The sequence below is a fragment of the Saimiri boliviensis genome, chromosome 11, assembly GCF_048565385.1.
Source record: "Saimiri boliviensis isolate mSaiBol1 chromosome 11, mSaiBol1.pri, whole genome shotgun sequence".
Lineage (NCBI taxonomy): Eukaryota > Metazoa > Chordata > Mammalia > Primates > Cebidae > Saimiri > Saimiri boliviensis.
Window position 1 is genome coordinate 41,315,831 of NC_133459.1, and position 14,978 is coordinate 41,330,808.

Sequence of the window (14,978 nt, forward strand, 5' to 3'; positions counted from 1 at the left end):
GTAGGTAATATAAACACAGGCACTGACTGGGTTCATTTCCTCTGATTGGCTGTGGATATAAGCATCATTTTAAATACCATCATTCTTATATGTGTATTTTTTTAAATTGTTAAATTTTTATGGGTACACAGTAGGTATATATATTTGTTTTGATACAAGTATGCAATGCATAAAAACCACATCATGGAGGATGGGGCATCCATCCCCTTAAGTATTTATCCTTTGTATTACAAACAATCCAGTTTCACTCTTTGAGTTATATATATATTTGTGAGCAGGAAAATAGCAAATAAAATCTGAACTAAGTCTGTCAGTTGATGTCGTTTGTTATAAAATGTTCTTAAATGCCATCTAAGCTTAGCAGAAAAATTGCTGATTGACTGTTGATGTCTGCCCTAGCCAGGTAGGATTGGGGATGGTAGGATGTGCCACATTTTCCATTTCTAGTATGTAGCTTAGTAGACAAAGTACTTTGTTTTAGTGGGGAAAAGATGACAGACATTTTATTATTTTAATTATGGCTTTTGCTATTTTACTAGGGATCTGTCTGTAGGAGAAATAAAGGGAGTGACTACAGCCACTTCAGTTCTTATACCTGAATTTTGCAGGTTCTCTCTTATACAATTAAGGTTTCTCTACATATACCTTTCCAGAAATTATTTTAAGGTCCACAGAAGGAAGCCTTTGTAATCATAAGTAAACCTACTGCAGAAGGCTGATAATACACATTTGAAATGTGATTCAAGTATACATTTAGAAAAAGAAAGTGTAACAATAAAGGAAGTCAAAAATATATTTGAAAGAATTCAGGTACAGAGTTTCAAAACTAGACAAGTCACTGTAAAAGAGGAAAATATATACCTGTAAGGAGATTTAGATACACCTGTGAAAGGAAAAGGAGTCACTCAGTTTGTTCAGAAGACCAAAGGGGAGCATGACATCAAATATTTAAGAAGAGATTACTTTTCCAGCTCTAGATAGACATTGCTCAGTGGACACTGGTCAGTGTGGGAAGCTTGAGCAGAAGCTGAACACTGTGGTCACAAAGATGATCAAATATTTTCTTAGCCAGTGGTCTTCACCCTATCTATTGTCACTGTAGGACTGAACTTGCCATTGGGACCAGTGTGTTGGAAAAAGAAGCAAAGGAGAAAGGACTTATAGAGTGCCTACATAAATTGGGTATGAGTAACATAACCAATTCCTCTAAGGAGGAAGGCCTCTCCATGCCTCATGTTCCAGTGCAGGGTGACCTAGGCTTTGTTACCATAAACATTGTGCTCAAGGATGTAAAACCCCTTCGTAGCACTATAGTGTAGCCAGACTTGTAGGCTCCAGGTAAGGCCTGCATTCCATCAGCTGCACATAGATAATAGGCTAAAGATAACCACATGTTCTTGTTTTGTGAAACTCCCAAATTGCCACTGTTATCAATCCTTAGGATGACATACTAATTCTGTCTCACTGGTTCACTTCTGGCTCACTAATTCACTCCACCATCATCCACCCCTACCCTGTAGATCAAAGTGATTATAACCAATAAATAGTGTGGATGATCAGAGTTAGGGGCCTTTACTGTCTCTTCCAAAGTAAAAAATTGAGAGCCCCCTGGTCCCACTTTCTCTCTTAATCTATTTTTTTCTCATTCCTTTGTCCCACTGAACTCAGGGTACCCATGGGTGATGTAGGGCTGGTTCCCTTCATTCTGGCGCCCAACGTGTGGGGCTCATGGATCCCTACACCAGTCTATGAAGTTCATTTGTATTTAATATTTATTATTTTAAAATATTAAAAGCTGATAAAATCAGGATAGTTAAGGCTAGTTCCAACTTGTTTTATTTTAATTCTTAAGGAAGCTGGAAAAGATGTTAGGCATCATCTGGTCTTAAGTCTTTAATTTACAGATGAATAAATGAAGTTTGATATGTTAAATGGTCCTATAGGCTGTTGATTATGAATTAATTGGCATAATAGATCTGTTGATTGAGAAAAAAAAAAGACCCCTGTGTACTTACCTTTCTCTTTTATGTGGTTTCTGGTAACCTGATTGAGCACATATGCTCTGAAGTAACTTTCTACCAGGATTATATGGTGGGAAAAAAAAATAGAGACTCTTGTTGGCTGCTTGTCTAGCTGCTTCAACAGCTGACTGTGTCGAAAACTAATTTGCATTTCTACTCTGGCAGAGTAGCTGACCTGGAAAATATAGATGGGAAGAACTGCTGTTCTGGTTTTTCCAGCCTTCCAAAGAAGCTAAAACTTTTGGGCCTTTGTTCCCTTGGTAAAAATGGGGTGCATCTCTTGTATATAGTATCTCTGCTTTGGTATGTTAAATGGTCCTATAGGCTATTGATTATGAATTAATTGTTAAAAGCTGTTATATAATGGTTAAACAAGAAGGTAGAATGGTGATCAAGGCATTCCAGGTTGTTTGTAGATGGAAAATGAAGACAGTTAAAGTAAATTTAGGAAGCATAAACAGTAATGCGTAACATTATTGAGTGCTTATTAAGTGCCAGAAATTGTGCTAAGTGCTTGCATGTGTTATCTTACTAACTCTTCACCCCATCCAGCAGTAATCATTATTATCCACATCTTAAGATAAGGAAATTGAAGTATAGAAAGATGAAGTAATCTTTCCAGGATCACCCATTAATAAGTAGTAGAGTCAGGATTGAAACACAGGTGTATCTAATTCCAAAGTGAGGGCTCTTCTACCATTAAGATACTCCATGAGAAGATCTACCCCAAGACACATAATCATCAGATTCTCCAAGGTCAAAACGAAGGAAAAACTGTTAAGGTCAGCCATAGAGAATGGCCAGGTCACCTACAAAGGGCAGCCTATCAGTCTAAGAGTGGACCTCTCAGCAGAAACTCTCTATAAGCCAGAAGAGATTAGGGGCCAAGAGAATTTCTGTCTTTTTAAAGGCTGAACAGTATTGCATTGTGTGCATGTGTGTGTGTGTGTGTGTGTGTCTATACCATATTTTCTTTTCCATTCATCCATTGATTGACACTTTTGGAAAATATTTCACGTTTTTCTTGACAAAGATTTTTTGAATGTGACTCTAAAAGCAAAATAGACAAATGGGGTTGTGTCAAGTTAAAAAGCATCTGTACAGCAAAGGAAACAGTCAATAGAGTAAAGAGACAACCTACAGAATGGGTGAAAATATTTGTAGATCATACATCTGATAAGGGAGTAATATCCAAAATATATAAGGAACTCAAACAACTCAATAGTAAGAAAACAAATAATCCAGTCAAAAAATAGGCAAAGGATGCAAATAGACATTTCTCAAAAGAAGTCATACAAAAGGCCAACAGGTATGTGAAAAAATGTTCAACGTCGTGAATTATTAGGGAAACGCAAACTAAAACCACAGGGAGATATCACTTCACACCTATTAGAATGGCTTTTATCAAAAAGACAAAAGGTAAGTATTGGCAAGGATGTGGAGAAAACAGAACACTTCACAACTGTGGGTCTGAATGTAAATTAGTACAGCCAGTATGGAAAACAGTATGGAGGTTCCTCAAAAAATTAAAAGTAGAGCTACTCATATGATCCAGTAATTCCACTTCCAGGTATATATCCAAGGGATTTGAAACCAATATGTCAAAGAGATATCTGCAGAAGTTGTGTGTGTGTGTGTGTGTGTGTGTGTGTGTGTTTGTGTGTGTGTGTGTCTATGTGTGTACAAAATGCAATACTATTCAGCCTTAAAAGGGTGTGTTTTATGGGAGTGTGTTTATGGGAGAAGAATCATAGGATAATAAAAGGAAACTGATGAGGAAGGCTAGAAACTTAGGTATCTTACTAAGTTTCCTCTTTCTTTTTTTTTTCCAACAGACACTACACACAAGCACACACTCTCTCATCCTACTTCTTACCATATAGAGTCTTTGAACTTCCCATTTTAAATGTGTTTTACTCTAAAATTGTCTGTGCTTCTATCATTGATATAAAAAATAAGGTTAGTTTTCTGTGCCTAACTGCTTTCGTTAACATAATTTTCTTGTTATTTTCACTCTAATATGACAGGTATTATATGAACATGTACCAACTATCCATAAATATAAAATAGTAGTTTGTTGTAGATAAGCCAACTCCAAAAACATTTACATGTGAATAATCACATTCTACAATTTTGGTTTTGACAGCTTGAACCCATGTTTTACCAGTATTCCCTCTAATTGTCCATGTTTCTCTTTTAAAATGTTTGCTTTAGCATCCATCATCTGGAGAAAAACTAAAATACAACCAGCAAGAGGAAGTACAGCAACTTCGCCAGAATTTGCACCGGCTCCAGGTTCTATGCAACTCAGCTGAAAATGAGCTTCGATATGAACGAGGGAAGAACGTGGACTTGAAGCAACATAATAGCTTACTTCAGGAAGAAAACATCAAGGTAACTCTTGTGGGCACATCCTGTATGGAAGGGTTTCACTTGGCCCTGGGAAGAAACGAATCTAAATTTCTCTACTTGATAATTCATGATAGGATCTATAAATGTGTGGACAATGTGAACCGTCTGATAACTTTCTCCTTTAACTTGTCCCTGCTAAGTAAGGATGTGTATGTTATCAACCTGTAAATAGAAAAAGGCATTAAATTACATAATCTTCTGACAATATCATCTAAAATCTTTAGTACTTACTAAGCTTTAGTGACCTGAGCCTAAACCTCAGCTGTCCTGCCCTGTGTATCATTAGACTTATTTATCCCTATTAGATGTATCTATTATTATTGGTTCAGGCAAATCTCAACTGCATCAAGGTACAATTCGTGGAAGAGCAAAGTTGTTCTTCCTAATACGACAGCATGAAATAGTTAAGGCAACATCTCCCAAATGTTTGTTTTAAAATAATATGTGTAGAACTGCCACACACGGATTCATCTAAAGTTTATGAACCACATAAATGTTTAAAATTAACCTCCATATTAAATAGTACTTTTTTTTTGAGACGGAGTTTCGCTCTTGTTATCCAGGCTGGAGTGCAATGGCGCCATTTCGGCTCACCACAACCTCCGCCTCCTGGGTTCAGGCAATTCTCCCACCTCAGCCTCCTGAGTAGCTGGGATTACAGGCATGCGCCACCATGCCCTGCTAATTTTTTGCATTTTTAGTAGAGACAGGGTTTCACCATGTTGACCAGGATGGTCTCGATCTCTTGACCTCGTGATCCACCCGCCTGAGCCTCCCAAAGTGCTGGGATTACAGGCTTGAGCCACCGCGCCCAGCCCTAAATAGTACTTTTAATTATGGCTTAGTTCTGTAAATATATATTAAGGTCTTAAGGTCTTAGTTTCTGTAAGCCTCTATTGAAGGTTCTGAAATTCAATAATCAATAAATATTCATGTGCAATTTTGTAGACACTAAGAGTTTAATATAGGCACAATAGACATAATCCTTATCCCCATGTCAGCAAACTTTGGCCTGTAGGTCAAATTCTGTCTGCCTTCTGTTTTATAAATAAAATTTTATTGGCAGCCAGATCTGTCTGTTTACATATTATGGCTGCTTTTGTGCTACAGTAAGAGATTTGATTGTTGTGATTAAACCATATGACCCACAAAGTCTAAAATATTTATTACCTGGCCCTTTATGAGAAAAGTTTGCCCACTCCTGGCCTAGCGGGTTAAAATGATCTTATTTGAAAAATGACATAAACATGGATAAGGAAAGTCCCTGCTTTTCAAGAGCCCACAGTCCAGCAGGAGAGATATAGAGGAAAACAAATATTTGTTTATCCCAAACTTCAAGGAAGACCTTCTAGGGAGTTCTAGTATTTCAGGATTATTTGAATAAAACTCTTCCCTATCCTCACCCTTCATGAGTTTTTGAAGACTGATCATATTCCTTCAAGTCTTTGTAGTTTTAAATTAAATTCTAAATCTTTATCACATGTTCTCATAAGACAGCCTTTCACTTTCCCTTCAAGGACGTTTCTTAGATCACTTTAACTTTCTAACTCTGAACATATTCTAACAATACTACATATTTCTTAAGGAACAATGGCCAGAACTATACAGGTTATAATGCCTTACATATGATTGGTACCCTATAAATATTTATTGGATTAATGAACAGTCTTTCAGGGATGGATAAATGATAGCTTAGTAACAAGAGAAGATTTTTATTTTTCACAGTTTGTAAAGAGCATACAATAAATTTTTTTTAAAAAAAGAGAAGTTTTTTTTGTCTATTTTAAATCTCCATGGTGAGATAACTTATTGGCCATTTAGGAATGAGACATCAGCCTCTTGGTTAGCTCCTTAGGCCAGGCACCTAAGAAAGTTATATACAATAAGTATCCTTTACTGAGAGTTTGTCCACTTTATCTCTTTTTGTTTGTTTGTTTCTGAGACAGAGTCTCACTATGATGCCCAAGCTGGAGTGCAGTGGTCTGATCTCTGCTCACTACAACCTCCGCCTCCCAGGTTCAAGAGATTCTCCTGACTCAGCCTCCTGAGTCGCTGGGATTACAGGTGCACACCACCACAGCCAGCTAATTTTTGTATTTTTATATTTTTAGTAGAGGCAGAGTTTCACCATGTTGGCCAGGCTGGTCTTGAGCTCCTGACCTCAGGTGATCCTCCTGGGTTAGTCTCCCAAAATGCTGGGATTACAGGTGTAAGCCACCAGGCCCAGCCTGTCCACTTTATCTCTTATGAACATCCTCACAACCCTATAGATCAGCACTTTTTGGATGAGGAAACTGTTCAAGATTGCAAAGCTAGCAAATTGTAGAGTCAGAATTTAAACATAAGTCTTTTTCTCTCTTTCCTGTGTAGACATCTTTCCATATTATACCTCTCCTGAATTTGGGTCATTTTGGAACCTCAGCTTTACAAACTTAGTGTAAAGTTTTAAAAATCACTTTTAAAAATCCACTCGAAGCTGGGCACAGTGGCTGACACCTGTAATCCTAGCACTTTGGGGGCCCAAGGTGAGCAGATCACTTGAGCTCAGGAGTTCAAGACCAGCCTGGCCAACATGGTGAAACCCCATTTCTACTAAAAATACAAAACAAAAACTTATCTGGATGTGGTGGCACACACCTATAGTCCCAGCTACTCGGGAGGCTGAAGCACGAGAATCGCTTGAACCCGGGAGGCAGAGGTTGCAGTGAGCTGTGATCAGGCCATTGCAATATAGCTGGGGTGACAGAGTGAGACTCTGTCTCAAAAAAAAAAAATAAATAAATCCATTCAAATTATCAAACTTGAGTCTCTAATGTTAGACATGGTTAGGAGACTGATTAAGAAACCAAAATACATGCTCGCTTCAGCGGCACATATACTAAAACTGGAACAATACATAGAAGATTGGCACGGCCCCTGCCCAAGAATGACACACAAAGTCATGAAGCATTCCATATTTTTTAAACGAAAGAGCTTCTGCACAGCAGAAGAAACTATCATCAGAGTGAACAGGCAACCTACAGAATGGCAGATAATTTTTATAATCTATCTATCTGACAAAGGGCTAATATCCAGAATCTACAAGAACTTAAACTAATTTACAAGAAAAAAACATCCCCATCAAAAAGTGGGCAAAGGATATGAACAGACACTTTTCAAAAGAAGACGTTTATGCAGTCTGCAAACACATGAAAAAAAGCTCATCATCACTGGTCATTAGAGTAATGCAAATCAAAACCACAATGAGATCCCATCTCACACCAGTTAGGACGATGATCATTAAAAAATCAGGATATGGCTGGGCACAGTGGCTCACACCTAAAATCCCAGCCCTTTGGGAGGCTGAGGTGGGCAGATCACCTGAGGTTGGGAGTTCGAGACCAGCCTGACCAATATGGAGAAATGCTGTCTCTACTAAAAATACAAAAAATTAGCTGAGTGTGGTGGTGCATGCTTGTAATCCCAGCTACTCGGGAGGCTGAGGCAGGAGAATCGCTTGAACCTGGGAGGCAGAGGTTGCGGTGAGCCGAGATTACACCATTGCACTCCAGCCTGGGCAACAAGAATGAAACTCTGTCTCAAAAAAAAAAAAAAAAAAAAAAAAAAAAAAAAAAAGCCAGGAAACAACAGATGCTGGCAAGGATGTAGAGAAATAGGAACGTTTTTACACTGTTGTTGGGAGTGTAAATTAGTTCAACCATTGTGCAAGACAGTGTGGCAATTCCTCAAGGATCCAGAACCAGAAACACCATTTGACCCAGCAATCCCATTACTGGGTATATACCCAAAGGATTATAAATCATTCTACTATAAAGACATGTGTGCATGTATGTTTATTGCAGAGCTATTCACAATAGCAAAGACTTAGAACCAACTCAAATGCTCATCAATGATAGACTGGATAAAGAAAATATGGCACATATATACCATGGAATACTATACAGACATAAAAAGGATGGGTTCATGTATTTTGCAGGGACATGGATGAAGCTGGAAACCATTATTCTCAGCAAACTAATACAGGAACAGAAAACCAAACACTGTGTGTTCTCACTTGTAAGTGGAAGTTAAACACATGGATACAAGGAGGGGAACATCACACACTGGGGCCTGTTGGGGGGTGGGGGACAAAGGGAGAAATACCTAATGTAGATAAAGGGTTGATGGGTGCAGCAAACCAACGTGGCACATGTATTCCTATATAACAAACCTGCATGTTCTGCACATTTATCCCAGAACTTAAAGTATAATTTAAAAATAAGAAAAACAAATAAAAATATTGGCTGGGTGCAGTGGTTCAAGCCTACAATTGTAGTGCTTTGGGAGGCCAAGGCAGGAGGATTGCTTGAGCCCAGGGGTTTGAAGCTGCAGTGAGCTATGATCACACCACTGCACTCCAGCCTGGGTAACAGAGTGAAACCCAGTCTCAAAAAAAACTCCAGGCTGGAGTGCAGTTGCACGATCTTGGCTCACTGCAACCTCTGCCTCCCAGGTTCAAGCGATTCCCTGCCTCAGCCTCCCAAGTAACTGGGTCAAGTAACTGGGACTACAGGCACGTGCCACGATGCCCAGCTAGTTTTTTATATTTTAGTACAGACAGGGTTTCACCTTGTTGGCCAGGATGGTCTCGATCTCCCGACCTCGTGATCTGCCCGCGTCGGCCTCCTGAAGCGCTGGGATTACAGGCATGAGCCACCGTGCCCAACTTACTTTTTCTTTTTAAAAAAGAAATTAAAATGCTAATTTATTGCTTTTAAACCATTTCATTGTGAAATATAACACTTAGAAAGTACATAAAACATACAGTTTACCTAGTCATCATAAAGTAAATAGACATCTAAACACTACTCAGGACAAGAAATAGAACAATGCCAGCACACTAGTGTCTCCTGCATACCTTGTTCCCATCATAATCCCATCACCTTCTACCCCAGTAGTAACCACTAATTTCGGTAATAATTTTCTTGCTTAACTTTATGGTTTTATCAACTATTTATGAATCCTATACAATATAGTTGTCTTCCCTATTTTAAAAAAATAATCAGTATATATACCTTGTGTCTGCCTTATGATAACTCTGTCTGCAAGATTCATCCATGTTGTAGTGTATAGCCATTGCTCATTCATTTTCTTTGCAGTGTAGTATTCTACCATAAGAAAATACCATACTTTATTTTTTATATGGCTTGTGGACATTTTACATGTTTCCAGCTTGAGGATGTTAAAAAGAATGTTGTAGGCTTGCAGAGCTTCAGGCAGGTTGCTGCTCTGCCACCACCGGTACCAGGATGCTGTTCTAGATCCTCTGCTTGGTGCTCCACTGACCCAACTTGAAACTGAAGAAACTGCCTGGGATGCACAGGTCATTGGCTTTAACAGTGTTTGCCCCAGCGTTGTCTTATTTAATCGTTACCAGTATCACCAAAACCCTAAGTGTTGACTCTTTGATCATAGGCCCCAAAGCCTTTACCTTTCTTGGCCTGTGGAGTAAATAGGCAGCATATTGTGAAAAGACTTGTACCCTTTCTATTTACAATGAGAACTTTAGGCTTCTTAATCTTAAACAAATTCAGTGCACCAAATATTCCAAAACACTTGGTTTCTTCTTGTTCTTTGGTTTGTTTCTTATCTATTCATTGCCTGTGTCTTACTGAGTTTTTTATGGTAAGATTGTTCTTGAAAAATGAAACTTCTAGGCTTTCTAAAAGGTTAGAGTGCCTTTTGAGAAGAAATCAACAGCTAATAGATTTGTTCTTATCATTAAAGTTTCAAAAGCTATACCAACCCTCCAAAATAAAATGAAAAAAAAAAAAGAGAGAGAGAGAGAAGGTGAACTGGTTTAGAATGGCAAGGTAGGAAAGGGGTTTTCACTGGAAAAATAGGAAATGTATTAAAACTTGATTGAGAATTTCTTTTTGGTAATATCAATGAGATAAGCTTATTATGTTTTTTTCCTGTTGAACTACATTGATCCACCAATGATATTAAGGCATTTTGCCAAAGGTTTAATTTCTTTACTTCTACATACATTCTTTACTTCTACATACGTTCATTTCATTCTGTTTAACAAAGCATATGACCATTTTTATGTGTCCACTAACATTTTCGGAAATGGCATTTCTGGTCTTCAAAAATTAATGCAAAATGAGGAAAGGAAGTTCCATAAGCTAAGCACTCTACACAGTCAAGCAGCTTTTACTGAAGGAGTTTTGCCTTTGAACAGAGGGTATAACAGCACATTATTTCAGATATATTCAGTTAATGAATATCAGATTCTTTCCTGTGTCACAAGATAGAGGAATAGAATTGAGCAATGTTTCTACTTTTTAAAGACTGCTGCAAAGAACATTCATGCATGTGTATCCTGATGTCCATAAGTACACATTCCTCTAGGAAGAAATTGGGAGTGGAATTATTTTATCATAGCATATGTATTATTTCAGCTCTTTCTAAAGTCTTCCACCAGCAGTGTCTGAAGGTTCCCATTGCTCTACATCCTCACCAACTCGAGGAACTGTCAGACTTAAAATGTTTGCAAGCCTAGTATACATACACAGCGGTAGTTCCTTGTGGTTTTAGTGTGCATTTGCCTGTTTGTAAACAAGGTTGAGCAGCTTTTTATACATTTATTTGGCATTTGAGTTTCTATTTTGTGAAGTACTTGTTAAGATTTTGTTCATATTTAATTTGAGTTTCTGTGATTTTAATTTTTCATTAATTTATAGAGTTTTTAAAAATACATGAATCCTTTATCAGGTATGTATTACAGACATTGATTCTGTGGCTTGCATTTTCATTCTCCATAAATTTCTTTTGATGAATCAATTCTCCTTGCTTCAGTCTCCCAAGTAGCTGGGATAGCTGGCACCCGCCACCAAGCCCAGCTAAATTTTTTTGTATTTTTAGTAGAGATGGCGTTTCACTATGTTGGCCAGGCTGGTCTCAAACTCTTGACCTCATGATCTGCCTGCCTTGGCCTCCCAAAGTACTGGGATTACAGGCATGAGCCACCGTGCCCAGCCTGAATTTTAATAATCATTATTTTTCATTATAACTAGTGATTTGGGGGTCTGATTTAATAAATTTTTTACTACTTCAAAGTCATAAAGCTATTCTACATTATCCTCTATGTATGTATGTATGTATTTTTTATTTATTTACTTTTTTTTTGAGATGGGATCTCGCTCTGTCACCCAGGCTGGAGTGCAGTGGCATGATCTCAGCCCACTGCAACCTCTGGCTCTCGGGTTCAAGCAATACTCCTGCCTCAGCCTCCCGAGTAGCTGAGATTACAGGCACATACCAACATACTCGGCTAATTTTTTAATACTTTTAGTAGAGACAGGTTTTTTCCATGTTGGCCAGGCTAGTCTGGAACTCCTGACCTCAGGTGATCCACCCCCCTGCCTCAGCTTCCCAAAGTGTGGGATTACAGGTGTGAGCCACCATGCCTAGCCTATTATGGTATATTTTTGAGCTCCCTATTCTGCTCCATTGTTCTATCCATCTGCCCTTGTGCCACTACCATGCTGTCAAGATAATTTTAGCTTTACATAAATATTGACATTTGATAGATCAAATCTTTTTACGTTGTTCTGGCATATCTGGGCTATCCAGGCCTTTGGGGTTCCTGTATAAGTTTTATAATCAGTTTGTTAAGCCACAACACATACTCGCATGAACTCACATAGAACACACATGTATTCACATACAACCTTTTGAGAATTCAATTGGAATTATATTGAATTCTCAAAAGGTTGTATTGATCTACTCTATTGTATTCTTTTTTTTTTTTGAGACAGAGTTTCGCTCCTGTTACCCAGGCTGGAATGCAATGGCGCAATCTCGGCTCACCGTAACCTCCGCCTCCTGGGTTCAGGCAATTCTCCTGCCTCAGCCTCCTGAGTAGCTGAGATTACAGGCACACACCACCATGCCCAGCTAATTTTTTGTATTTCTAGTAGAGACGGGGTTTCACCATGTTGACCAGGATGGTCTCAATCTCTTGACCTCATGATCCACCCGCCTCGGCCTCCCAAAGTGCTGGGATTACAGGCTTGAGCCACCGTGCCCAGCCTCTATTGTATTCTTTTTAGAGAAATAATAAATATACATATTTCACAGTTTAGAGTAAATATAGAGTACTGGCTTAGAATCAGAAAACTATATTCAGACCTTGGTTCTATCATCTGGCAACTATTCGAGATTCAGTTTTTTACCTCTAAAATGGGCTAAAATACCAGTCCCAGCCACTTTATAGATGTGAAAGTCTAATAAATGTAATATAGTAATATTAGTATATGACTCAGCTCTGTATTTCAAATGCGGTAGATATTCTGAAAGCGATTCTTGAATAGCCACATTTAACTTTTGTTAGGTGTTTCCTATGTGTCTGGCTCTATTCTTGATGCTTTAATTGCTTTGTCTCATTTAATGCAGCCTCACTACTATCTTTTGAGGTAAGCAGTTATTATCCCTATATTACAGATGAAGAAACTGATACTCAAAGAGGTTGAACACAATTAACTTTTAGATTCACTTTATATAATCTGACTGGTTAAAATAGAGAAAGCACAGATGAAGGACATTATAGTTATCATCCCTATTAATTCAGTTGAAAAGCTTTGAGAACAGGGAATTCTATTTACCAATAAAACAAAGTAAATTCTCTCTCACCACTTTTGTCTATAAGCCTTCCCTGCCCAGTATATACATTCACCATGTTTTGATATTTCTTAGAATATCATTCATTTACTTGCTCAGTAAATAATTGATTAATCACCTACTCTCTGGTAGGTGAGTAGGTGCTTCGATAGGCATTGGTATTAAGAAATGAATTAAAAACCTAGTCTCTGCTTTCTTTGAATTTAAAGTGGGAAAAGGGGATATAAACAGGTAAATTATAAATCATGGTATGTTTGATGAAGGCAGTAAATGTGGTACAGTGATATCATGAGTAAGGACATTTCAGATTAAATGATTCTGAAAATCGTCCCCCGCAAAGTGACATTTAAGCTAAGACCTGAAGACTAGGCAGGCAACCATGCAATGAGAAGGGAAAAGGGAAAGCATTTCTGGCAGAGGGAAGTGTGGAAAAAGTTTGGTGTGTCGGAAACTCTAAATACAAACCAGTGTGACAGGAGTTCAGTGGGAGAAGGAGAAATAAGATGGTTTTAAAGAGATAGACAAGGGCAAGAGCTTACAAAGCCAGGTGAGCTGGCGGGATTCGGAGTAAGGGACCACTGAAACATTCTAAGCAGGGGTGTCAAGTAGTCCAATTTATGTTTTTAAAAGAAAATTTGGCCATAGCATTAAAAGATAGATTAGAAGGAAGTAACAATGGAAGTGGTAGGACAAGTGCAGAGGCAATTGCTATAGCCCAGGTTGGAGATGATGCTCTAGACTAAGGTGGTGGCAAAGAGCACCCAAATGGATCAGTGTAGGGTATATTTGGGAATAGACTGACAGCATGTGCTACATGGTTGGCATTGGTTCACGGTGGAAAAGGAAGACTCAGCGATTACTGACCTGTACAGAAGTTTGGATGGTGGCATTATTTAGTGAAATTGGGAAGACAGGGAAAAAAAGACTTTGGAGACATGGGCAGAATCAAGGAGTTTCATTTTGGTAATTATTGGCATAAAATGGCATTTCATATTATAGAAATGGATAGCAAATCATCCGCTTTCTAGGCCTAGAGGAGTTCAATAATACTTACATGTTAGCTGGCACTGGAAGAGTCTACAAAGGAGACCAAGAAAGAGCAGCAGAGAAGTAAGTGAAAACCAGCAAAGTTTGGTATCACAGAATGCTACTGAGAGGTAACTTGTCCATTTGGATTTATTTGGCCATGAAGAGGTCAGTTAGTATCCTTGGTGGAAAGTTTCACTGGAGTAGTGGGGATGAAAGCCAGTTTGGAGTAGATTGAAGAAAGGATGGAAAATTTTTAGACCGTGCATATATAGAAATCAGGAAAATTCCTTTGTCTGGCTGCCCTCTGACTAAACTTTGGAAACTCTTACTAACATACGGCACCTCCAGAGAGGTACTCAACCATATGATGTTGGTGTGTGTTGGCTTTTAGGGGACTATACTCCTGTGAAAGCTGCTTATTGTCGTTCACATTCGTTCCACACTTATTTGTATTATTCTTATTTATCCTCTACCTCTAGATAAAGATTGAACTAAAGCATGCCCAACAGAAGTTATTAGACAGTACAAAGATGTGCTCTTCACTCACAGCAGAGTGCAAGCATTGTCAGCAGAAAATCAAGGAACTGGAGTTGGAAGTACTTAAACAGACTCAGAGCATTAAATCACAGAACAACCTACAGGAAAAGCTGGCTCAGGAGAAATCTAAAGTTGCTGATGCAGAGGAAAAGGTAATTATCCTCATGCTTAATAAATAGCATACACTGAATGCCACTACTGAAATCTTATTTCCCTGAGGATTTTAAGAAATAAATATGATGCAGACTTGATAGAATTTTAATTTTTTTTTAACTCTCCCATGTTTTCTTCTGCTTTGGTTTCACCTGTTCCTAC

The 14,978-nt window shown here is 38.3% G+C and overlaps 1 protein-coding gene and 1 non-coding gene across 18 annotated transcripts in view; both read left to right on the forward strand.

The window, feature by feature from the left end:
- The window catches only part of CCDC30 (coiled-coil domain containing 30), a 167,648-nt gene that overhangs the window by 76,478 nt on the left and 76,192 nt on the right, over nt 1-14,978 (forward strand). For all 17 annotated transcript variants that reach the window (XM_074380644.1, XM_074380648.1, XM_074380645.1 and 14 more), the window contains 2 exons: nt 4,236-4,415; nt 14,606-14,815. In XM_074380644.1, coding sequence (XP_074236745.1) covers nt 4,236-4,415; nt 14,606-14,815 — 390 coding nt within the window. The remainder of the gene's footprint in view (nt 1-4,235; nt 4,416-14,605; nt 14,816-14,978) is intronic.
- On the forward strand, nt 7,288-7,394 carry LOC120366156 (U6 spliceosomal RNA). The gene has a single exon (XR_005580904.1). It is a non-coding gene; the product is annotated as a U6 spliceosomal RNA (small nuclear RNA).